We start from the raw sequence: 24,838 nt of genomic DNA on the forward strand, positions 1-24,838 counted from the left end.
CCCCCTCCATCGCCTCCTGCATCATCACTTCCGGTAACCCCGCAGGCCGCCCGCTCCAGGAGGGAGAATAGAAAAGGGGCGGGGAGGAACGGGTGGAAGATTGCGTCACGACGTACGCAAAGGCGTACGAAGCCGTCGCCAAGTAAGGGCAAAGGCCTAGCGACGCGGAGGGAGGGCTAGGAGGAGCTGGACTGGACCATTTTTTTGGCTCGGGGGGGGAAAGGATAGCGAAAGGGGCATAAGGGAAACTAGGGAAAGGATGAAGTGGGCTATATTGTTGCGTATACGGCGGAAGGTGGGCTAGAGTGTAAAGTTTAAGGGAGACTCGAGACTGCCCCTGACCTGGAACTAATGCTCCCACAGAGGTCCTCCCGGTGGCTTAGTCCGGCCTGGCCTACCAGACTTGCCCGACCAGCGTCAGCAGCGGCTCAGCTAAGCTCCCGGCACCGCCTCCTCCTAGCCCGAGGTAGGCTGCGGCGCTTCTGTGGGTGGGGGAAGGCAGGATTGACGCAGAGTGAGTGTAGGGGATGGAGACGCTGACTTCTGGCGCGGGAGACTGGGGGAAGGGGTTGGCTCCCCAGGGGCAGGGATGGGGTGGGGGCGGGGGTGCGACGTTGCTAGGAGACGTGCTTGTGTGACCCCAGCCTCGCGAGGGCGGCTCGGTGTCATCGCCACTGGCCTCAGGAACCTGCCAAGGGAAGCGGCCCGAGGGCCAGGAAGCGGAGGCCTGTTGTGGGGACGCTGAGATGCCGGTTGGGCCCATCTGAGACTTTTCTGAGTCCTTTAGATCCCTGAATATAAATGGGAGATTAGTAGGGGCAATTCCGGGAGCGAGAGGCGTCAGGCTGGGGAAGGTTGACCCAAACGAGGCCCCGTAGAGGCTACGGAGACTTTCTAGGATAGCGCAAACCTCCTTCTTACTGCCTCGGTCCACAAACGAGAACAAGACGGAGGCCTTGCTCCATGACTTTTTATTCGAGTGCAGAAGAAAGTTAAAATGTAAATCAGTAAGGAGGATATCAGCAAGTGCCACATGCCCCCTAAGACAATAATACCGGGTGAAGTGGTAGAAGATTGGGGGAGGGTCAGTCTAATTCGGGTAAGGCTTTTCAGACAAGACCAGGTTTCATAGAGATGCGAGAAAAGAGAGAAGCTAGGGAATGGACATTCTAGATGGAGAAAAGAGCCAACGGGAAGGGTTCTGAGGAAGGAAACGGCGAGAAAGCCAGGTGGCTGGAACTGAAAGAAGGGCCAGAGTGGTCTGTGATGAAGAAATGGCAGGGCCTGGTCAAGCACAGCGTTTTAGCCCAAGGTAAGGGTTTGGCTGTTACGTTACCTGAGGATTTTGAGAAGGAGAGTGACCTGATTTACATTTTTTAAAAATCCCTTGGCTGCTAGATAGAGAAGGGTAGAAGTTGTCAGACCTGTTAGGAGCCTGCTGCAGTAGGCCAGGGGAGAGATGGGTAGTGGCCGTGGAAATGCAGATAATTAAATTCATCATGCATTTTGGAAGTAGAGCTTGCAAGACTTGCTGCCGGATTGGATGTGATATGTATGGGAAGAGGAGGAACCAAGGATGACTCCTAAGGGAAAACAGTTTGGGAGGAAATATCCTAAATTCTCTTTTAAACATACTAGATTTGCTAGGTCTATTAATCATCCAGGTGAGGATGTTGAGAAGTTAGATATACAAGTCAGGGGAAAAGTCCTAGGGAAAATAAGTAGAGGGGTTTTTAGAGACTACACAAAGAAGAAGAGAAGCCAGCAGAGGAGACCCTTGACACAGATAAGGTCTCAGAGATAAAAGAAGGCTTCCTTAATATCCCATAATAATGAGACTCACTCATAATCAGTGAGATTTATCCAAACCCACTAGCCAGCTTCTGTTCATCGTCTAAGCCCTGGCTCAAATCTCTTCCTTCCCTTCCTCCCACAGCTGTGGGTGCTTTTGGACTTGTGCGCAGGTGATTTGTGTCCATTACAGCAAGCCTGACTTTGCTTGTTAATTGTTTGTATGTCTGACTCTCCACGGGCTATTTCTTCTTTGTGTCCTGCTGGCTCCTAGTACAGAGCTTTGCCTGTAGGGTCCACTATATGGTTATAGCTAGGTAGGAACACTATTCATAAGATATCAGTCATGGATTTCAACAATTCTGACAAAGGGGCTTTTGTCCCGCTGCTGCCGCCACTGCCAATCACAAACTAGATATGGTTAAATTCATAAAATCTAGAAAGGATATCAGAAGTTTCAGAAGGCCTGGGTTCCAGTCTTGGATCTGCTACTGACGAGCAGGGGCATTGGATAAGGTCTTTTTCTTTGAGCTGGTGGGGCTGGCCTAAATTAGAGACTACAAACTGGCAAGACGGATATTGCATGCAAACATCCCGTTCATCCCACAAAGTGATTTAAGTTTAAATTCTTTTTAAAATTTACTTACCAACATATAAAAATTGGACATCAAAATCCAGATTTTCAGCTTCGTTTGAAAAATGAGACAATCTGGCAACACTACCTGAGGTTCCTGTACTACAACAGTCAGAGCCAATAAGCTTCTCGCCACCCACCCCCCTCCTCTTCAACTATCTGCCTGACCTGTGGGCATTTGATTTGCAGTACTTGGTGTAGCTGTAGCACTGTGCTGTTCCTGAGGAGCCATTAGCTACATGTAGCTATTTATTTGGGTTTTTTACTTGTAGCTATTTAAATAAAAATTTAAGTGCCAGTTCCTCAGCTGCAGTAACCATATTTCAAGTGCGCAGTAGCCACATGTGGCCAGTGGCTAGCCACCCTGTTGGACAGCACAGTTATAAAATATTTCTGTCATTGAAATACATTATGTTGGTCAGCACTGGACTGGAGGAGCTTGAAGGTACTCTGGGTGCTAGTCGTTCCACCCATGTAAAGAGGGGCAGTCAATGCTCCTACTCTCAAGGAATTTTGTCTAATAAGGAGCTCTTTTGCCTCTGCAGATGAGAAGAGTTGCTCATTTGGTAGTTACTTGATAGTTGGAGGGTATTTAGAAACTGTCTTGAGGGCAGGGACCCCTACTCAAGCAAGGTGAGGTTATTCATCAGATGGTTGGATCAAGGGTCAGATACTAGGAAGCTCCAGCTGTATCTAATGCTCTAACCAAAGCTCTTTTGTCAGTTCCCTAATCCATTTCCCTAGGAAATTATCACAAAGGAGGGATTTAAATGTTAATTTAAACCTAAGTGTTTCTTGTTCTCGGACTTCCCCAGTTCCTATGAAGGGTTGAAATCCTGGATAGTTATGAATGAATGACTGGGGTTGATTTTTAGCATTGACCTAGTTTTCATCTATTTCCAGCTCACATAACACCCCACATGTCTAACACCTCCTCCTACTTCTGGTAACTGGTTCTCACCACCTCTGACTGACCCTTACTTTGTCTCTTAAAATATGCTGGTAAGGAAACAGATACTTCCATTTCTTTTGAATTGAGGGGCCAAAACTTGGTTTCCATTTAGAATTTCTGTCTCTGAGAGGAAAAAGAGCTGTATCTCTCTTGGTTACAAAAGCCTGATTGGAGTTCCCCTTACAAGTATAATCTTGCATGTGCTTCTGTGCTGGTATATTTAGAATGAGCATACTTGCCTCCTATGATCTTGTTTGGGATAATTTCGAAGTCTTTCAGACATCAGTATTTTTGGTTTTTCCCTGTGTTCTGGAGATTTCCCATATTACAGGACCTAACCTAATTTCCATTCCTTTAAGTAAAATGAAAATACAATCTACCTTCTCCCTGCCTCCTATCTCTGACACACCATATTGTCTCTTTCTGTGTAAAAAGATGCTGTTTCAGAGAATAGCTGTGGTATGATTAAGTACACCACACAAGCATATCCTGAGATTTGCAAAACAATGTGTGGCTTTACACTTCCCTTTTTGGATTCTAGTAACCAAAAACTGAGTCCAGGACAGGAAACAAGTCCATTGGGTGTGTGTGTGTGTCTGTCTGTGACCGTCTGTCTATTATTGAAGAGAGAGGAGAGAGGGCAGAGATGTGTGGAGCACAGCTTATCTTGAAGGTTATTCGATTTGGGTAAGGATGATACTGTATAGGATATGGGTGTACACCAGAAAGTAGGAAATATAACAGATGTAGGAGAAAAACACGCCAAAGGATAAGCAAGGAGTAAGAGATAAAGGAAGAAAAATAGGAAGGGAAGTCTGGGCATGCTTTCGATGTTGGCACCTGCATTATATTTCCAGTAAGAAGTATGTGCTGTGGTCTGAAGATAAGCAGTGCCTCTGACAGGGTTATTTACTCATACTGAAGAACAATAGCCCTTTACTGTACAGGGATTATTAATGATCAGAGGGAAACAGCTTTAGGAAAATCCATTACTATCACAAAGCAATAAATTGGCCAACAGGCCGCACGCTTCTTTTCCCTCTGCAGACAAAGCTTAGCATAGATAAAAGAGGCCTCATTGTTTCTTCTTTATTTCCTCCTATTCAGGTAACATTTGCCTTCGTTAGCTCCCAATGCTAAGTGATTTACATGGGTTATCTCATGAATAATCCTTACCACCACTCTTTGAAGAGGGTTCTATTGTTACCCCATTTCACTTTTTAAGAAACTGAGGCTCAGGAAGACGACCAGTGTAGTCAGAATTCAAACCCAGGTTTGACCATTCCAGAACCCATTTGCTCATTAGTTGCACTGTATCTTCTGTTCCTTACATATGTGGAAAAACTTTGAATGCCTAAAACCAAGGCAGTCATTCTCTACTCTGCTTCCCGGGGCAAGAAAAACTGTTTGCTTTGGCATTATGAGAGCATTTCAGTTCCCTAGAGGTTTTCCAAATGACAGAAGCTTTAAATTACAATTTTGTAGGTTTGACCCCTGATCATTTGGGTGCAATGGATCTATTCCCCAGAAGGATTTTTTTTCCAAGAAAAAAATGTATCAGAACCACATTTTTCTATATATTTGGTTCTAAGCTTCGTGGAAAAAGTAAATCATTTCAGTCCAGTGCATCAACCATTACTGGCTTTTAAAGAACTTGTGAGTAAGGGTTACATTTTAACTGTGTGTCTTATACTGCCTTAGATGGAACTGATAAGGACTCCTCCCCAAATAACGGAGTCTTAAGTTCCTTATCCTCACACCCACAGCACCACTCTTGAAAACATCTTTGTGAGGGTTACTTAGTATTTTTAAATACTGGTCCAAATACTACCATGTATGAGAATGGGCATTACTGGTGACTATTCTGTGTGTGTAAATTTCTTCTTCTTACAAATTTAGGCTCCAACTTTGTACCAGGCCTAAGGGTGTGATGAATGAGGCATAGTCCTAACCTTCTAATTTATCGCTCCCCAAAACACACACAGTGGAGGAAGAAAGGTAAGCCAAACAGAAACTTAGAATAGACTAGGAAGAACAGTATGACACAAGTGTGCTGGAGGTGCCTGGGGTACACATCGCAGGGGCATAAATGAACCCATTTCAGCATGAAGAAGGCACCCTGCAAAAAGTACAGGAAGTTCAAGGATGAGAATCAGCAGTTAGGCAAAGAAAAAATATTTCAGTTCTGTGAATTTGGACCTTCATTTGACAAAAAGAAGGGGTGTCAGATGTAAGGAGATGGGTGAGCAGGAGAGGGACAAGGCCAGCATGGGTGCCCAGTGAACACGTAAGACAGTGATTTCATTTGGGTGCGTTTCACAGTCTCCACTACCCTAACCCACCCACCCAATCATAAAGTAGTTGGGGGAGAAATTTGACTCTATTACATCATTATGAGATAAAAAAAATTCCACCCAGGGGCAGATATTGAAAGAATGGAAAGAGTCTTTCCTTCAACCTGGGGCTTGAAAGTCGGTTAATTCCCATTGCCTTTTCTGTCCCTTGTTTATACTGCAACACTTTTTCTTAAGTAGAAGGCAAAGCCTCATGAGAGTCCAACACTGGGAATTTTGACATTCCTGAGACCAGAGTCATACTTCTATAAATTTCATCTGGAGAAGGAATTTTCATCTCTGCTCTTAAACTCCTCAGTGTTCATGCTGTGATGGTCTTTCCAAAGGTGGGGAAAAGGGTGCAGTGGATAAATCCCCTAATACTAGCATATCTTCCCACAGGCCTCCTGTAAAATTAAATCTAGACATGCCACGTGCCTACATGAGCTGTGTAGAGTGGGTTCTTGGAGGCTACCCAGACCTTTCACTATTTCCACTCACCGTAGAGTAGAAGGGTGAGTGGGTGGTGTGTTTTGTTTTATTTTGTTTTAGATTGATTACTTCCCCATTACTCCAAAATAAAAATGGGAAAGCTCTTGGTCAGGGAAATAATCATCCAACTTTATTGGTTCTTAATCCCAACTCTCCTGTCAATTAGATGGCATTAGGCAAGACTTTTTTTCACCATCTGCAAGATACAATTTGAAACCCAGCACATTTTTAAACGATGTAAATTAGACCGTGATACTCCAACTTGCTTAAAATCTGCCAATGTCTTCCTTTTGTTTTTACACTACAAACCAAACTCCTTTCCAGGACCTACCCTCCCAACCTGTGCTGGATTCTCACCTGCGGCCTCACCTCCCCGACAGGTTCTGGCTGCATTGACAATATTTACCAACTCATAGCCTTTGTTGGTTCCCACCCTCTTCCTGAAGCACCTTTCCCTTAACTCTTCCCTTTAACAGGCCCCTTCATGTCATTCAGAACTCAAATGTCACCACCCAAAATAAAATAGCCCTGCCCCTGTTCATTTTTTCATATTACTGTTTCATTCCTAAGGAGCACATACCACCACCAGAAATTGTTTTTGTCTTGTTTCTCGTCTGCTCTGCCACTAAAATGGAAGCTCAGAAGGGCAGGAACCATAGCTGCTTGATTATCAAGATTGTGTATCCCTAGAATCTCCTGTGCCTGGTCCCAGTGGGTACTGATGGATGGATGCTTGGGTGGGACCAGTAAGGCCTGTGGAGTGGTAGCACTGTAATGAGCCCTGGTGCCTCTTCTATGGTGTCAGCTCCCTGTGGAGTGGCAGAAGAGAGCTGCCATAGGGAACCGAAGAGCAGCACAGTCCCACCAAGTGCACAGCCTTCTTTAAAAGGTGCTGAGGTGCAACATAATTAAGGAAGTGCAGTTGCAGGGGAGGAAGAAGGGCAGATGGTATACAGAAAATCTGAAAAGGTTATTCATATCAAGGTGCAAAAGGTCTTTCGCTTTTTGTGGGAAGGGAACAGAATTGTTCAGCTCCTATTGTCACAACTGGCTAAGCTCTTTAAAGCAATTAACATTCAATCAAATTCACTGAGATTGAGCATCCTATTTATTTATTTATTTTTTTTTTTTTTAAGATTTTATTTATTTATTTGAGAACGAGAGAATGAGAGACAGCACGAGAGGGAAGAAGGTCAGAGGGAGAAGCAGACTCCCCGCGCAGCGGGGAGCCCGATGCGGGACTCGATCCCGGAACTCCAGGATCATGACCTGAGCCGAAGGCAGTGGCTTAACCAACTGAGCCACCCAGGTGCCCTGAGCATCCTATTTAGTGATTAAAAGTTTCGGCTGGATTCCAGATGTTCTGGGTTTGAATCCTGGCCTCACCTGTTTCTTTCTTTCTTTCTTTTCTTTGCCTTCTTTTCCTTTTTTCTTTCTTTTCTTCCTTTCTTTTCTTCCTTCCCTTCCTTTCCCTTCCTTTCCTTTCCTTTCCCTTTCCCTTTCCTTTCTTTCCTTTTTCTTCCTTTCTTTTCTTTCTTTACTTTCCATCCATCCTTCCTTCCTACCTACCTACCCACCTACCTACACCCAATGTAAGGCTTCAACTCACAACCCTGAGATCAAGAGTCTCTGCTGACTAAGCCAGCCAGGCGCCCCCTAGCCCCACCTCTTAATAGCTGATGTGACCCCTGGACAAGTTACTTACCTCTTTGCATCAGGTTCTTCCTTTATAAAGGGGATAATGGTAGTTATCTATCTTAAAGAATTGTCATGATTTGGGGAGTTAACATATGTAAAACACCTAGCAAAGCCTCTGGCACAGAGTAAGTACAAAGCAAAATGTAGTATTATTATCATTATTCTAATGAGCAAAATAGTCCAAGCCCTCCAGGAATTCAGAGACTGTGAAGAAAAAGACACAATGAAATTGCAAAATAGCAATGGCTGGCTGTGATAGTTGCAGAGAAAAAGGTGCCCCTAGAAAAGCTTGAGAGCAAATAGGTATCTACTAAGTGCAGTGGGGTGGCTAGCAGAAATCAGGCATTTACGTGGATGGCTCAGCCAGAATAAACACCAAGGCAGAACAGCAGGGTGCCTTAGAGCAGTGGCTTTGAAACTTCTGTTTTTCAGACTCTGTATCTCAAATTATAGTATTATGTACCCATATTTTAAACCAGCTTTAGAAACTTTTGTAATACATTTATTTAAAGGAAGCTCTATATTGCTATATCAAAATCACTTTAGATTATGGGTTTGATGGACTATTAAAATACATTAAAAGAGTCACAATAGGAAAATATTTGTACATCCAAAAAAATCACCTTCCCAGCCAATCTTTGGGACACCTGCTGTAGGGGAAACATCTCGCAACTGTGACCAGAGGCCAAAACACGCCAGCCAGCAACATTTGTCAGCCTTTGCTTAGTGGCACAGGCTGCAGTTGGTAGATGCTTGGTAGTGAATTTTATCTTCGTACTGTGTTTATATGGGGTGCGATTTTAAGAAAAAGACCAGTTTCCAATCACATTTCCTCCCAGGGACACTTCATATCTCTTATTTTTCCTCATTCTGGGGTTTTGCGGTTAAGGAAGTAAAATGAAACAGTTTGACGAAATGTCAATCTCAGAATAAGTTACAAAACTTTAAGAATTCTTTAAGACTTAACTTCGTGGGGTGCTTGGGTGACTCAGTTGGTTAAGTGTCTGACTTGGGCACAGGTCATGATCTCAGGGTCCTGGGATTGAGCCCAGCGTCAGGCTCCTCATTCAGCAGAGATTCTGCTTGTCTCTCTCCCCCTGTCCCTCTTCCTGCTTGTTCTCGCTCTCTTTCTCAAATAAATAAATGAAATCTTAAAAAAAAAAAAAAAAGGAATCGACCTTGTGGCCAGTTGAGACTGTGGGTCAGTTATGGTCCTCTTTGGGTGCCTGAGTGGCTCAGTGGAGCATGTGACTCTTGATGTAGGTGTTGTGAATTCGAGCCCCATGTTGGGTGTAGAGATTACTTAAAAATAAGATCTTAAAAAAAAATTGTGGTCCTCTAGACAGTTTGATATTTCTCGTGTTGCCTGTGGGAAAATCTCAGCAGACCTCATTGCATCAGATCAACCCTTGAGACTAGTGAAGAAAAGGGGCTGCTTCAGCCTTAGCACCAGTAGTGAGACATCATAGTTTCAAAAGAATAAATGTTGGTTTCAAGCTATTATATCTTTTGGAAGGAAAACTCTTAGGGAAAAGGCACTTTCTCCAAACAGGTTGCTTCCTAGGAACAAAGACAAAAATAGAAACCAAAGGGAAAAGAGCATGAAGAAAAAATTTTTATATGGTCAGTTTTGTTCCTAGAATCCCAAGCTTTCTGTATCTTGAGATGTTTTCATTTATTCAGCAAACGTTTGTTGAATACCATTTACACACCTGGCTAGGTCCTGAGAATTGAGCAGTATATAGGATGGACATGGTTACTATCCCCATAAACATGAGGATCAACTGGGGCAAGACAGACACTAACAAACCATTATTACTTGAGTAATTAGAGCTACAAAGAAGAAATTCAAGGATCCACAGGAAGTTTCAACAGAGACCTGATTCAATGCATGTGGTGAGGGGAGGGGGGAGGATTTTCTGAGATACCCATGTTTGCGGAACTGAAGGATGAGTAGGGGTTGGTCAGGTAAAAAGGGAGGTGGTCAGGAGAGAGCCTTCTAGAAAGGGAGAACAGCATGGGTATATACCTCTAAAGTAAGAAAAACATGATTCCCTCGAACTGAAAGAAATCCAGTAAGAAAGCAAAAGAGGCATTTTTCTTGTCTTTTCTCTGAAGACTTGGAAGGAAGTGTTATTAATCTAGACTTGCTAATAATACACAATGGGGAATACAGCTTTAGACCCTTCTCTCTGGAAGTCTTTGGGACTTGGGTTTTTTGGGTCACCTGATGTTGGAGAGGGAGACTTCACTTATCTCCCTTTCAGGATTAGTTTTCAAAACACTTAAAACATTAATTAAAGTGTTTTGAAAATAGTCCTATTAAGTACCAATTGTTAGTACTACTCGTTACCTTGAGTACTCTAATTGCAGGGCTTGTGTATCTGATTATGGTATATGATCAGTTACAGTTTGAAGCTGTGGCTTTTTCGAGTAGTACAAGGAAACCAATGAAAGTCAGACTTTGGAGACGCTTGCTGCTGTTTTAATTTGCCAGACATCCTTCACTTTCCTCAAGTGTCATGCAGTCAGGGAAGTTTCATCTGTTGATGACAGGGAAGTGAAGCAAACATTAATCGAAGTTACAGACTCCCTGCCCCTCACAGGAACTGACTCACGTATTTTCATTTGAAACCATGGAGTTTTAGGGAGAACTAGACACTCAGAAACCTGTTTCCTTACCAGGAAAAGTCATCGTCTCATCATCTCATGGGTTTTTATTACTCTTAGCCACAAAGCATGATGTTTCCTCTCGGTTTTTACACATTTCTTCTAAACATTTTTTTCTTTGTGAGGCATCATGGACGTCAGAATTGGTGCTGATTATAATTTTCGTTTTTAACTTTTGAATTGGGTGAAGTAGTGCTTTCAGGCTTTTTAGCAAATGGTTAAGCCTTGGTTCATTCTCATTGCAAGTAAGGTCACCAGGGTTAGGAAGGGCAATCATTAAAAAGAAATTCTCTGTAAGGTAAATTCCTTGTAGGTACTTAGAATGTCTAGATAAATATACCTCTTTCCAGCTCCCATTTGCATTATTTAGCTGCCCAAGTTCTCATAAGCTCAGGACCATCCTAAGGTATACAGTCTCCACATGGTATCCCCTCCCCCTTGGGTTGGTAATGGATCCTGTCCTAAAGGGCAGTGAGCAGCCTACTTCCCATTCCTGATGAGCCTGTTTGAGGAAAGCCCAGTACTCATAGTGAGGTGTCCCAGTGCCTGACCCTGCTACTCAGTTACTAAATCTGTCCTTGTCTTCCCAGCCTACCCATTTGTTAAAGGCAGTACAGTATTCATTCTCTAAAATTTGACTTATCAGAATCTTCTAGTAGTGGGAATTTGTTTTTCTGTCTTCTTTTAGATGTTGAAGTAAATAGTAAAGACACAGGCTGAAGTTTTTGCATAAGTTAAAAAAGGGGGGGGAGAAAAAAAAAAAAGAAATACCTAATGTCCAACATTAGGACATTAGCAGGAGAAGAGACAAGTATATTGGGATGTCTTCATACAGTGGACTGAATTGCAGTATTGAGAACATATGAGCTAGAGCTACATGTAACAATGTAGATGAACATCGGCAAAAAAAACAAGTTGCAGAAGGACATAATAACTTTTATATAGAGAGTTGACCCTTGAACCACATGGGTTTGAATTATGCAGGTCTACCTGTAAACAGATTTCTTTTTAAGTACAGAACAACACTGTAAATGTATTTTCTCTTCCTCGTGATTTTCTTAATAACATTTTCCTTTCTTTAGCTTACTTCATCGTTAAGAATAAAGCATATAATACATATACATATACATATATATGTGTTCCTTGACTGCTTATGTTATCAGTGAGGCTTCATGTCAACAGTAGGCTATTAGTAAAGCTTTTGGGGACTCAAAAGTTAATCACAGATTTTTGCCTGCGTGGAGGTCAGTGCTCCTAAGCCCCATGTTCAAGGGTCAACTGTATAAGATTTGTAAACTTGCTAAGCAATACTATATAATGTTAAGTGTAAAGCTCTATGTGAGAAGACAAATAACAAATTCAGGATAGTGTTCATTCTAGGAGAGAGGAAGGGAAATTTGACTAGAAGGTATATACAAATATATATGTAATGTATTCCTTAAGATCCATTGTGAATATATGGCTGTTAATTATATTGTTCTCCATATCTGAAATATTTCATAATAAAAATCTGAAAAACTTAATTTTTTTTCCATAAATTTATCTTTAAAAACGCAGTTAGCTTTGGGGAATCTACTTAGGTCAGGACTCACTTAGCCAAGTTCTCTGAAATTAAAACTAATGTTTCAGAGTAAAAACCCAAAGAGGCTATAAGCTCTTCAGTCATCAGAAAGATTTTCAGTTGTACTTACTGTATGGTTCTTACGTGAACAAGGAAGCAGACCAACAGTTTGAGAGAGATTTTCAACAAGGTTATGATGAACTAAAAGAGAGGTTACAACCCGGCAGCCTCTGGGTAGAATCGAAGCTGCAGACCAATTTTTTTTGACCTTCATGGTACTCAGACTTTCAAAAAGAATGAATTAATGTTTTTTTTGAGATTTCACATTTTAAAAAATCTGGATTGCTACCTATTGTTAAAGTATCAGGAAATTTGGCATTCCTAGGCCCTCATTTCTTTTTTTTTTTTTTAAGATTTTATTTATTATTTTAGAAAGAAAATGGGGGGAGAGGGAGAGAGAAAATCCCACGCGGACTCCGCACAAGTGCGGAGCCCGACACAGGGCTCGATCCCACGACCCTGAGATCGTGACCCAAGCCGGAATCAAGAGTCCGATGCCCAGCTAACTGAGCCACCCAGGCACCGTGCTAGGCCCTCATTTCTACAAGGCAGCAACTGCCTGGAGCTGAGTAGCAACTGTTCCTTTTGGGGGGGGGGGTGCGGTACATCCTCTCCATTTTGCCACTGTCCCCACCCAACCAGGTTCTCTCATTTTATCTGCCAGGCCCTAGAGGTGCTTGAGTTTATAACCCCTGCATGAAACTCAAGTTACTTAACTAGAAAATTTATTCAAAATGTGCCTTTTCCAGGCACTCTGGTGAGGGTTGTAGTTTTACAAAAATACACACTAAAAGCATCGTTCCTAAGATAGTCTGGTAAAGAATTTACTGCTTTAGAGTATAGCACATTTGAATTTTGGTTTACCAGGTTTGTAAAAATGGCCGTCATGGCAAACATTAACTCTCAACCATGGGATGATATACAAGGACAGCTGAGAGATCGCTGGTATTCCTAGAGCACCATTCTGGCAATGCTACCAAACAGATCTGTTGAGAAAGAGCAATTATTTCTAGACTAATTAAAGAGCTTGATTAAAAAAATGTACATCTGCCTAGCTACCTACTGTCAAACTGAATTTTCATGCAAATTTTCCCTCTTCTATTTTGGTGGGTCTGAGGATGACAACAGCAACACGACAAGAAGTTCTTGGCCTGTACCGCAGAATTTTCAGGCTTGCGAGGAAATGGCAGGCGGCATCAGGGCAGATGGAAGACACCATTAAAGAAAAACAGTACATATTAAATGAAGCCAGAACACTGTTCCAGAAAAACAAAAATGTAAGTAGGCCCCAACTGGAGATTGTAAGGAGGAGGGCAGTTTCTTGTGATGTTTGTTCTTTTTCATCCGAAAATTGAGAGGACTGAGCATCACGGGTCACAGTGGCCAAGTGTGGGGCTGGAAGGGCCCAGAGGCATAGCTGAGCTCGCTTGCTTAACCACTGGGAAGCAGAGCCCAGCCTGGGTTTCTCTCTTCATTTGGTTCAGGTCTCAGTCCAACCCATAAGCGGCTCGGCGTCCTCAGAAGACCCCATGAGCCAGGTGACACAAGTCAGGCCAGTGAGGGTTTTCAGGGGAGGAGCTGTTCCTCACACACTGGGCCTGTTACCAGTCCCTCCCACAGGAGGTGTGCAGTTAAACTTTTGTTTTCAATTCATAACCTATTCAAGACCTCCAAGTATAAACCCATTCAGAGGGAGGAGAATAGGATTAAGACACAGGGTTCCCTTCATAACTTCACTTTGAACTCGAGCCTCTTTGGCTAGCAGAGTGAGTTTGCCCTTTGGGACCACAGAATTGGGTAAGATAGTGCCTCCATTAGCTAGTTTAATGGACTGCCCACCCAGACACCAGGGAGCCGAAGACCATCTGCAAGAGGCTTGATTTGACCCATCCCAACAGACTATAAAGCATTAGCTGTTAGCTCCTTACGAAGACTGCCTGGCACTAAGCATGGAAAGAGACTTTCAGCTTCTGACTTTTCTTGCCTCCTTCTCATTGATCTCACAGAGTCAATGCCGTCACTGTTCCCTCGTGAAACCTTCTGACAGTCTACTCTCTTTTCCCGCTCTGAGCCCTGTTTCTGTGTCCTTTTTGGCCCTGTCTTCTCCACACACCCGCCGGCCAACTGTAAGGATCCTCTGCAGGTCAGGCCTCTGTGCTGAGGCCCAGGGACCATGCAGTCACTTTCTGGTTCCAGCTCCTATATCTGAATACCCAGCCTCAGCCTCTCACCAGCCACCTGAAGGAGCTCATGCCAGGCATGATGATCCAAAGCAGAACTCCTCCTTCCACAAGGACACCTCCCCTTTCCAGTTTGCCTATTTTTGCTCTAGCTCCTGTTACCACTCTGCAAGCTGTTTGCTCTCATTCTTTCGGTAAGCAAGTATTTGAGTGCCCATCATGTGCCAAACACTGGACTAGACACAGGGGATATAAATGAGCAAAACCAAGACAGGATCCCTCACAGATGTTTCAGAGTTAGATGGCAAGAAGTGTAAAATGGCAATTCGGGTAAGCACTACAAAAGAAACCCTCCCAACCTACGTTCCCCTTCTCAGAAGCCCTGAGGTCTCCCCGCTTCATAAAACCAACCTGCTTATGAAGCTTATCTCTGCCTTTCTGACCCTCCACCAGCTTCTCCAAACTTTTTGTGCCACACACCAGAGTGTATTAAAAATGTCTATTTTGGGGCGCCTGGGTGGCTCAGTCGGTTAAGGGGCTGCCTTCAGCTCAGGTCATGATCCCAGGGTCCTGAGATCGAGCCCCACATCGGGCTCCCTGCTCGGCCGGAAGCCTGCTTCTCCCTCTCCCACTCCCCCTGCTTGTATTCCCTCTCTCGCTCTCTCTCTCTCTCTCTCTCAAATAAATAAATAAATAAATCTTAAAAAAAAAAAAGTCAACGGATTTGTTCCCATTAACCCCTTCTTTCATTTAAAAAAATGTCTATTTTGTATATTTTTATTAGCTTATTGGTACATTTAATGAATTTATTAATGTATTTATAAATCAATATGAGTACATAAATGGAGCTGTGGGCTCAGAAACTTTTTATTGAAAGTAGTAGTCAAAACGTTGGAAGACCACTAGCCTATGCCTACCCCTGAGTAGTTGGTCATACTCTTTCTTGTTTGTTTCATTTGTTGGTGTGGTCTCCGCAACCAGGTTGTCAGTTCCTTGAGCACACAATGTCTTATACTTTCTTGTATATCCCACGGGCCCTGCCTTGTGGTTGTCACTAAATTCATGAGCATTTACAAATACTTTGGCTTGACTTACCTTCTCCAGGAAGTCTTCCTCCACTTCTTTGCCTTCATTCAATCCCACGGCAGAAACCTATTCTGAATTCCTGTGTAGCCATCTGCAGCAGTCATTGCCCTGTTGGTTATATGCCTCCATGCCTTTGCTGGAACTTTATGCATCATAGTTGTTCTGCCCAGGTAATAAACTTGATAGTTGAAGGTGGGGACCATGGCCTCACAGTGTCTAGCCAGGTGCTGGAGATACCATAGTAGGATGTGCCCAGTAATCCTTTTTAAGCTCACTAATGTGAGGACTACTCAAGACCCTTTGAGTTCTCAGTTATGGCAGTAACCAATCCTTCCTTTGCCTCTGCTTGAACTAGCCCAGTGTGGTGTGAGCCAGAGGGAAGTGTATGTGCCAGGATGCTACGTGAGTGAGATGATTTTTTTGTGCCTGGGGAGGAGATACGTGGTTTTTTAATTTTAAGATATGTACTTGTTTTGCCATGTATTAGAAAGAAAATATAATATCAGATAATTTTACAAATACTATGCTTAGGATACAGTACATTTAAAGAGAAAGTTTAATATTAATGTAAATGGTGTGTGGATATAGCAGAATCATGAAGGCAGCCTGTGAACGACTGAATTTGGAGAACTCTAACCCAGACTTGTTCAGAAGGACAGCTGGAGTCCGAGGAGCCCTCATCCCCCTTAACCATACATACTTTATCAGGGGCTTCTTTCTCCCCAGTCCCTTATGCAGATATAAGTAGTTTCTTAGAACTTCACTTGCTGTAAGAGTTTAATAATAATCCAGAGGCATCTCCTGAATTGTTCTGAATTCTAATGGGCAAATGGGAACATGGAAATCTGTTCCCAATGTGGACATCAGAGCAGCAGATTCTGAGAAGCACAGAGGTCAGAAAGCTGAGCCTCTGCCCCAAGGGACCCAGCTGTAGTTCTGTGCATTGCAGTTCCTAGAACCCTTCTCTGCTGTAAGAGGTACCATAGGATAGGCGCGCCCTTGGAATTTCCAAGCCTCACTGGCCCAGATGTCACTGTGGGTGTCATTTGGGACTGTGCAGTCCCAAGCTTTGCTTTGAGGCTCACTTGCAAACTCTTGGCAGAGCCACGTGTCAACTCCTTTTCCATCCTTGGAATGAAAGGGTTTCTGCCCTTCTACCTGGCAGTCTGTTTTTCGGAATGAACTTGTGATTCCTTTACTTCAAACTGGACTACCACGATTTGACTATTTGGGAATCTAAAAAGCCATTTCTTCCCCTTACCAACGAGCAAGGCAGTTTACAGTTCAAAAGAAGAGGTGGATCATTCTCCGATATCTTACTTGGTGGGGGGGGGGTTGGTTCTAGACAGCACTTGCTGCAATAATTGGGTTAAAGTTTGATCAATATGGGGAGGATGTGAAGAATCCTCAGTTCAGTGTTGGTGGGACTATAAATTGGTATAACCTCTTAGAGGGTACTTTGACTCTAGAGGGAATATCTGTAAGAATTAAAAATGCATGAACAAATACCCTTTGACCCAGCATTCTCTAGGAATTTATCTTTTAGATATATTTGCATGTAAGCCAAAAACAATTTTAGAGGGATCCATAACAGAATTGTTTATAATGGCAAAAGACTGGAAATAACCTAAATGTCCATCAGGAAAAAATTGATTAAATTATAACACAGCCTTATGTTGGAATTTTGTGCAGCTATTAAAAAGAATGGGCAGCTGTGTACATCTAGAAGGAGCTTCAAGTTGTTATGGGAAAAGAAAGGTTCAAAACAGAGTGAGCTATCATTTGTGTAAGGAAGAAAGAACTAAATATATACAGGTATGCTTTTATCTACATAGAATATCCCTGGAAGGACAAATAAAGAAACTGCCAATAAATGTTGCCCTTGAGAAGGGGAACTATGACAGGGGTAAAAGGGAGACTTTGTTTTTATATTATATCCTTTTGTATTAGTTGAATAATGTTTTACTATGTGCTGGTATTACCTATTGCATAACTTTTTAAATGTTTAATCCACAGTAATTTTATATTAAATTGCTTTTGATTTTTCACATTCTCAACATTTCATTTACTGGCTGGTGAACTGAGAAAGTTGAAGATGTATACCTCTACATAAGGAGCATTAGAAAGATACTAAGAGCCTCACCCATTTTCCTCTTTTAATAGCTCACAGACGCAGACCTGATTAAACAGTGTATAGATGAATGCACAGCCAGGATTGAAATTGGACTGCATTACCAGATTCCTTATCCAAGGCCAGTAAGTGTGACTCCAGCTAACTTGTGGTGGGTACTTATCCTCATCAACCCAGTTATTTCCAAGAATGTGTACCAAGAGGGCTAGTGTTTGCCCAGAAGTCTAGAGCTTCTGTGGGAGGCATGTTGGAAGTAAGCTATCCTTGCATGCCGCCAACCCATTACAACAAACTAAAATGTCAGTGAATGCCTGATTTCTCCTACTCGTACAACTTTCCCACATATAGAAGGGAAAGCCAGATTATATTTATATAGCTTTCTCTTTTGACTTTCATCTTTTTTTTTTTAAAGATTTTATTTATTTATTTGAGAGAGAGAGAAAGCACATGAGGGGGGGAGGGTCAGAGGGAGAAGCAGACTCCCTGCCAAGCAGGGAGCCCGATGCGGGACTCGATCCCAGGACTCCAGGATCATGACCTGAGCCGAAGGCAGTCACTTAACCAACTGAGCCACCCAGGCGCCCTTGACTTTCATCTTTTTTATGGAAACATTTTTCTTTTCTTTTAATGAAAGACAGGTTTGTTGTTAATAGCATTAAAGGTGGGAAGTGAAAATGGTCCAAATTTCTCACCCTGTGGAAGTTACCACTGTAACTGTTAGGTTGGGCCATATGAAATTGCCAGTGTTCTACTCTTGACCTACAGAAACAATAATTTTATACTGTACTGGCTCAACCTAATAGTTGGGCAGTATATCCTTTGTCTTTTTTCTATATTCGTGTACATACATACATTTTCTTTTTTTTTTTCTAAGATTTTATTTATTTGACAGAGAGAGACACAGCGAGAGAAGGAACACAAGCGGGGGGAGTGGGAGAGGGAGAAGCAGGCTTCCCACAGAGCAGGGAGCCCGATGCGGGGCTTGATTCCAGGACCCTGGGACCATGACCTGAGCCGAAGGCAGATGCTTAATGACTGAGCCGACCAGGTGCCCCCATACATACATTTTCTTAATGTACATGGAATCCTGGGCATGCTCTTTGCTGCTTGCTTATTTTACTTCATCTGTTCTGGTAGTCTCTGCCTCCCATCTTTTTAAATGGTTGTTGCTGTATCCTCTTGACAAGAACGTGCCATAATTTACCCAGCAGCCATTTAGTAGGCATTTAGACTGGTCCCAGTTTCCCACTATGCACAGAGTAGCTTTGTATACACAAATTTTTTTTCTCGCCGCCTTTGGATTCTTATCTCACCATGTGATCTGTGGTCATTTTCCCCTCCATGCAGGCAATATGACAAAGAACAATACCAGCTCTGGAATCAGACCTGGGTTCAAATCCTGATTCTACCACTTAATGTATATATAAGCTTGAACAAGTTTTTAACTTCTGAGCCTCCATTTCTAATCTATAGATATTATCTAATTCCTTATGAGATTATTGCAAGGATTAATGTATATAAGGATTTTAAGGATTAATGAATCAGTGTAGATTTAGTGCTTAGCAGAGGGTATAGTACCTAGTAAATCTTCAGTGGATATAAGCTGCTGTAATGATTATAATTCTTAATACTATCATTATTCTTATTCTCATTATTCAGATTCATCTGCCTCCAATGGGCCTTACCCCACTACAAGGCCGGGGACTTCGAAGCCAGGAAAAACTGAGGAAACTTTCCAAACCAGTATATCTCAAGTCTCATGATGAGATTTCTTAATCCAGAAGAAAATTTCTCAGAATGATGAGCCAACTAGGTCTTGAATGTAAACCAGATGACAAATCCCTTCTGTTTGATTAGGGGCAAAAATTAAAGTATCTTAAAAACCTCCAAAATATTGGTAATCACCCCATGACCTGTACTCACACATCCTTACAGTTCATCAGGGTCTTGTTGCCTACATGGATGACACTAATCCTAGAGGTTGCACCCCCACTGAAGCATCATTTGGAAACAAGACTAAGGCCTGTAGAAGGAAGACAAGGCTGACAAAGCTTTTTCATGGAAATGCCATTCGCCAGACATGCCAGCTGATAGGAAGAAATTAGCCAATTGCTGGAAGTTCTCATAGCTACTATAAAACTATACACCACCTTCAGAATATTTTTAGGCGTTTTCCCCCAGAGTTTTTGCTTAAAAAACAAAGGCTTGCTTGAAAGTGGTGTTTCTTTGTGTATGTTTTATCTTTTGATCTTCCCAATTTCCAGATACATTCCCCTTAAAAAGTGCATCATTGGGGGTGCCTGGGTGGCTCAGTCGGTTAAGCATCCGACTCTTGATTTCAGCTCAGGTCCTGATCCCGAATTCTTAGGATTGAGCCCTGCATTGGGCTCCACACTCAGCAGGGAATCTGCTTGAGGAGTCTCTCTCTCTCCCTCTCCCCCTCCCCCTGCTTGTGCTTTCTCTCTCTAAAATAAATAAATCTTTTTAAAAAAAGGTGAATCATTGGATTGATTATGTTTTTTCATGGAAATTTTACATGAGACCCATTCCTGCCCCCAACATACACATACACAAGAGTATTTGTGTTAGATAGTTATATAGTTAGGCTATAGTTACCTTATAGCCTCTGATCACTTACGATGCACTTAGGATCTGAAAGGCTCACTTAAAACCATTCTGCATTCATTATAAGTATTTTATCTTAACATAATTAGAAGGTACAAGGGCCAAGGTGGCTTTCAAATTATGTCTAAACAAATGGCACAAAGAGAAATCAAAATACAAAGGATTTATACCCCTGCATGTGTGGAGTCCCATGGTAAGTCACATGTACCTTATATCATTCCTTCTGACCTCCAAAGAGGATGAGCATCACCAATAAAGACAAATCTGTATCAATTTTGGTCTTTCTCTTTTCTTTTCCAAAATGGCCTTGTGACCCTCAGAAGCAGCAGATGATAACTTCCTGCCCATACCTAGATTAGGATTCCCTTCTCACACTGATCGTCTCAAAGTAAACGTTATATTTCAATCCCCAAGCCTGTTCCTGTGAGCAGAAGCACACCCTCTCATGCTGAGATTAAGTACTGCAGAGCTTGGCAATGACCTGGAGAACAAATATATCACTGTAGCAATAACCTATGCATATTGAACACAACTGCAGCTACAGGCCTTTGGTGAAGAGAGATGAGAAATTTAAATGTGCTGGCAGATGTGTTGGCCATTGAGTGAGCACAAAGCCTAGCCTCGCTTGAACTGGGAGACGTGAATCTGCTATTCTATCAGTCACTCTCTTCTCTGGTCTCACAGTAGAAGCATCTCCCTGCTCAGAGGTGGTTCTAGTGTTAAAGCATTTTCTCACGCAACATAGGACCTGTGAAACTTCGTCTGATGGTCAACCATTGAAACAGTGATCTGTTCTTGCATTGGAGGAAAAACTGGTTCTGCTGGACCAAGTGAGACATGGCTTGCCTGTCTCCTTCCTGGCCCCTTTCTAAGTAACTCAAGGTGATTTTGACTGCAACTTTCATCTTTAACTCTGTTGAGTGGAGAAACCACCCTTCCCCCCCCCAAGCCTCTTCCAAAATGAAAGCCCATCTAATTGCTAGCTAGCCTCCTGAGTATCTTCTATGTGCCAGGAACCTTATCTAAATGCATTTTATATGCCTAACCTCCTTTGCAAAGATGTATATTCTAATACACATGAACATAATTGTCAAATTACTACCAAAACTTCCATATAAGTTATGTTTATAATAGCTTTTTCCCCCCTCCCATTTTCTCTCGAAGACTATAAGATCTCCATCTTTGGTCTTTTAAAGGCAGAACTTATCTTCCCTATGTCCCCTCTTCCAATGAAATTTTCTTCCAACACCAACAAGGACTGAAAACTATTTACCCAACAGCTAGATTTTTAAAGAGCAAGGACTAGCTTGGTGACAATGTTTGTCTGGTGTTATCTGCTGAGCTATTTATAGGTAGGACCTGCAGCTTCTCACCAAGCTCATCTCTGGCCATCTCTGCCCCAGGACTCCAGCCTCTAACTCACCAGGATTTCTGAAGAACAAACTGCACTTTCCAGGGGGAGACATTAATTACGATATTGGCCCCAGTAGACAATGACCTCAAATTTAGGGCACTCTTTCTTTTCAAAGTGGAGGAAATTTTTTAAATTACAAAAATTTAATCCATCGTACAGAAACATTCTGTCCCTTGACCCCTGAGGAATGAAACAGTCTGTCCTTGCTTCCCTCAGCTTTTTGTTGCTGAAACCGGGGGTTAGATAACTAAAATTCAATTGTTCTGTTAGCAACCCCCTCACTCTCTTCAAGCTTACAATATGACTTACCCAGTCCAAGATTCAGGCATTTGGGATCCTGACCATCTTTCCATCTCACATGACTAACAATCTTACTTGGAATGATAACAGCAGTTTCAGCTCTATTCATTCTGACTTTCTTTCCCCCATTGGGGTGTAAAAAAAAACCCCGTCTTTCCCCCCCGCCAAAAACCAAAAAACTATTAAATAACCTGCAATGAGCTGTAAGAGACTGCTCCTCTTCACTGTTTCTTTATTGCCTCCTGGCACAATTTGGAGAACGGCGCTTTTGTACTTAATCTCTAGGATCTCTCAGATAATTTGCTGATACCAGAATTCAGGGTTCTTAATTGGAATTTGAGCAATTCCATGTTTCCATGAAAAGGTTTCTGGAATATGTTTGTTTGGTTCTCAGAAGCTTCCCACATTCAGGAACAATTAAAGACCTTGAGGACATTTCTTCTAGTGAAGAGGCAGAGAAACCAGCCTTATGTCCTTGCTCAACAATGAACTGACCAGTGGAATGCCCTGAAGGAGGTCACTTAGAGCCAAAGAGCTAAGTGAAGGAGTTAGCTGAGAAGTAAATATATCAAAAATGTGATTTTCATATCCCTCAGGATTCCCTTCTAGCTGGCCCTGGGGGAAAACAGTGATAAACTAGAAATTTTTTGGACATGGCTGTTGCAGCTACACATTTAAGATTCTACATCATAACACAGCCAAGTTGTTGGCAGGGAGGCAGCATGTGGCAGTGAAAAACGCATGGCTTCTAGAGCCAGACAGACCTTGCCTCAAAACCTGGCTCTGCAATGTGAAAGAACTGGGTGACCTTAGGCAAGTTACATAATTTCCCTGAACCTCCAGAGGGAGAGACTGTCGTACGTACCACAGAGGAACAATCAAGACATCTAAAGGCCCAGGCACAACCCATGGCATGCAGTAGGCCTGCAACAAATACTGGTTCTCTCATGTCTCCTTTCTTCCTGAAATTTCTGTGCATCTGTTGCAGGCTAGTAGAGAAGTATTTGTGTCCCAGTTCTACCACTGATGAACTGTGGAAGCTTGGGCTAGTTATTTTTCTAAGCCTCCATTTCTGCATCTCTAAAATGGGCATAATAATACCCCACCACATGATTGTTGTGAGAAGTGATTTTCAAATATATCAAAACCTTAAAAAAATGAAAGCAGCTCAATCCTCTTTGAACCTGAGACTACACAGAGGAGGAAAGAAGCAATTAAAAGTTCAGTGGCAGTTATAGCAAAACCGACAAGAGAAAACCAAAAAGGGGCTTAGCCAAATGGCTAAAGGTCTAGGTTGAAGAAAGAGTCCCACTGTCGGTGTTCAAATCCAGGCTCCACTATTTTAGTAGCTATCTGATTTGGGAGATCTTACTTACCTTCTCTGTATCACGGTTTCTGCAGCCATCAAATGAGGATGATGATAATAACCTACTTTATAGGGCTGTTCTGAAATCCTGGCTCATAGCAAGTGCTCTACTTATATAACTGCTGCCATCCTCATCATACCAGGTGCCTCTTACGAAAGGAAAGCTAGGCTGTGGTCAAGAACGAAATGCCTTTTATTTTCTGCATTGAGACAGATGCCATTAATTATCCAGCTGGCACAGAGAGGCTACCCCTCGGTTTATCCAGTGCTTCTGGGGCCTGTCTGTTGGTAGTTCAATGGAGAGAACATAGTTGGTGGAGTGGCCTGTGGTAGAGAGGATGCCTCTTCGGGCACTTGTTTTGTAGACTGGACACACATAAATGTTCTGATGCAGAAACATCGCACTTTCCCCAGGTTTCAGCCAAATAATGGGCAATGGGTCATAGAGAATTTTGGGGAAAGACTCCCCAATCTGCTTTGTTTTCCTGTCCCAGCGGGCACCTTCTAAGAAGAGGCCTTTTATGTAGGCCCCATCTTCTGGGCTACTCTCCATGACCGCTTCTTGTGGGGTTACCTGGAAGAGAGGAAGCTGTAAGTTCTATTACCTGTCATTTCCCTAAATGGGGCAGCATGAAGAGATTAGAATATCTGCTGCAATGCCTGCCTTTCCCAAATGCATTTCCCAGGACACTGGGGCTTCTGTGATAATCCTCCTGCCCTCACACATGTACTGGGTCTGATCCCTAGTCAGCATGCTGCCCTTATATATGGTGGGCATAGAGAATGCACTAAAGTAGGAGTCAGGAGGCCATGTTAACTATAGCTTAGCAACCTTGCATAGTCCTTTCCCTTTCTGGACCTGGATCTATAAAGTGAGGGGTTAGATTCAGACACATGCTGGTGAAGCAGTTCTCTGGTGGGGAGAAATAGAGCCTTGATTTGTAGTTTTTGTTGATGTCTATGGTGCATATGGTCAGTTTTAGGCTATCAACTATGTAATAACCAGCCACAACTGGCTCTGGTGAGTTGATATAAGCCAGCTCCAGCACACCACTGCTTAGGTTCAGAGGTGGCAAAGTCAAATTCCTTCAGGTGAGTGCAGAAAATGGTCCAAGTGTAGGAAAACAAGGAGTGGTAGGGATTATGGTGAACCAGAGATCACAAACTCCATTTAAAAATCATTCAAATTGTAATCTTTTTGTTATTGTGAATATTTTTCTCATTTTTACTTCTAAGTACTTATTGCTAGAATAGGAAAAGGCTATTGATTTTTGTATATTTAACCAGTATCCAGCCACCATATCAGTATTCTAATACCTATCAGTATTCTGATAGGTGTGTTTTTAGAGTCTTTAGGATTTCTAGGTATACAATCATTTCAACATCAAAAAAGATGGTTTTATCTTTTTTCTCCAATGTTTATCCAGTTATTTTGTTACTTTATTGCATTAATTTCAGCTTAACATTGTCTTCAAGGACCATCAAATTCATTCATAAACTAAATTAAGACCTAGGCAACCAGTCTGCAACCTCTCAACAAGATGA

At 42.5% G+C, this 24,838-nt stretch overlaps 3 protein-coding genes across 13 annotated transcripts in view; 1 reads left to right on the forward strand and 2 right to left on the reverse strand.

The window, feature by feature from the left end:
- The window catches only part of DCUN1D3 (defective in cullin neddylation 1 domain containing 3), a 34,995-nt gene extending 34,519 nt beyond the window's left edge, over positions 1-476 (reverse strand). The window contains exon 1 of the mRNA XM_025855378.2: positions 343-476. The gene's annotated coding sequence lies outside the window, so the exon portion shown is untranslated. The remainder of the gene's footprint in view (positions 1-342) is intronic.
- LYRM1 (LYR motif containing 1) lies at positions 352-20,087 on the forward strand. Of its 11 annotated transcripts, XM_073887956.1 has the most exons (6): positions 1,192-1,312; positions 5,277-5,375; positions 13,320-13,468; positions 17,150-17,272; positions 17,621-17,713; positions 19,248-20,087. In XM_073887956.1, exons 2-6 carry the CDS (start codon positions 5,312-5,314, stop codon positions 19,362-19,364), a joined length of 546 nt encoding a protein of 181 aa, XP_073744057.1. In that variant the 5' UTR covers positions 1,192-1,312; positions 5,277-5,311; the 3' UTR covers positions 19,365-20,087. The 11 variants fall into 11 exon arrangements, with proteins under 11 accessions (XP_073744055.1, XP_025711172.1, XP_025711173.1 ...); XM_073887954.1 differs by lacking the exons at positions 1,192-1,312; positions 5,277-5,375 and adding an exon at positions 352-466; XM_025855387.2 differs by lacking the exons at positions 1,192-1,312; positions 5,277-5,375 and adding an exon at positions 371-466 and having other exon boundaries at positions 13,309-13,468.
- A 3,381-nt stretch (positions 20,088-23,468) lies between these two features.
- DNAH3 (dynein axonemal heavy chain 3) overlaps positions 23,469-24,838 on the reverse strand; it is a 180,901-nt gene continuing 179,531 nt past the window's right edge. Inside the window, exon 61 of the mRNA XM_073887961.1 lies at positions 23,469-23,867. Coding sequence (XP_073744062.1) covers positions 23,514-23,867 — 354 coding nt within the window. The 3' untranslated portion in view covers positions 23,469-23,513. The remainder of the gene's footprint in view (positions 23,868-24,838) is intronic.

The sequence above is a fragment of the Callorhinus ursinus genome, unplaced genomic scaffold (genome assembly GCF_003265705.2).
Source record: "Callorhinus ursinus isolate GAN/ISIS: 27379988/994484 unplaced genomic scaffold, GSC_fseal_2.0 scaffold85, whole genome shotgun sequence".
Classification (NCBI taxonomy): Eukaryota; Metazoa; Chordata; class Mammalia; order Carnivora; family Otariidae; genus Callorhinus; species Callorhinus ursinus.

Bases quoted from the DNA above. Each gene is read 5' to 3' on its own strand.
- LYRM1 (XM_025855380.2), top strand. From the start codon at position 1,174: ATGGAGAAAAGAGCCAACGGGAAGGGTTCTGAGGAAGGAAACGGCGAG. The intron at 1,313-13,319 runs GTAAGGGTTTGG...GGATGACAACAG, and splicing joins GCACAGCGTTTTAGCCCAAG to CAACACGACAAGAAGTTCTT. The intron at 17,273-17,620 runs GTATGCTTTTAT...CTCTTTTAATAG, and splicing joins AAAGAACTAAATATATACAG to CTCACAGACGCAGACCTGAT.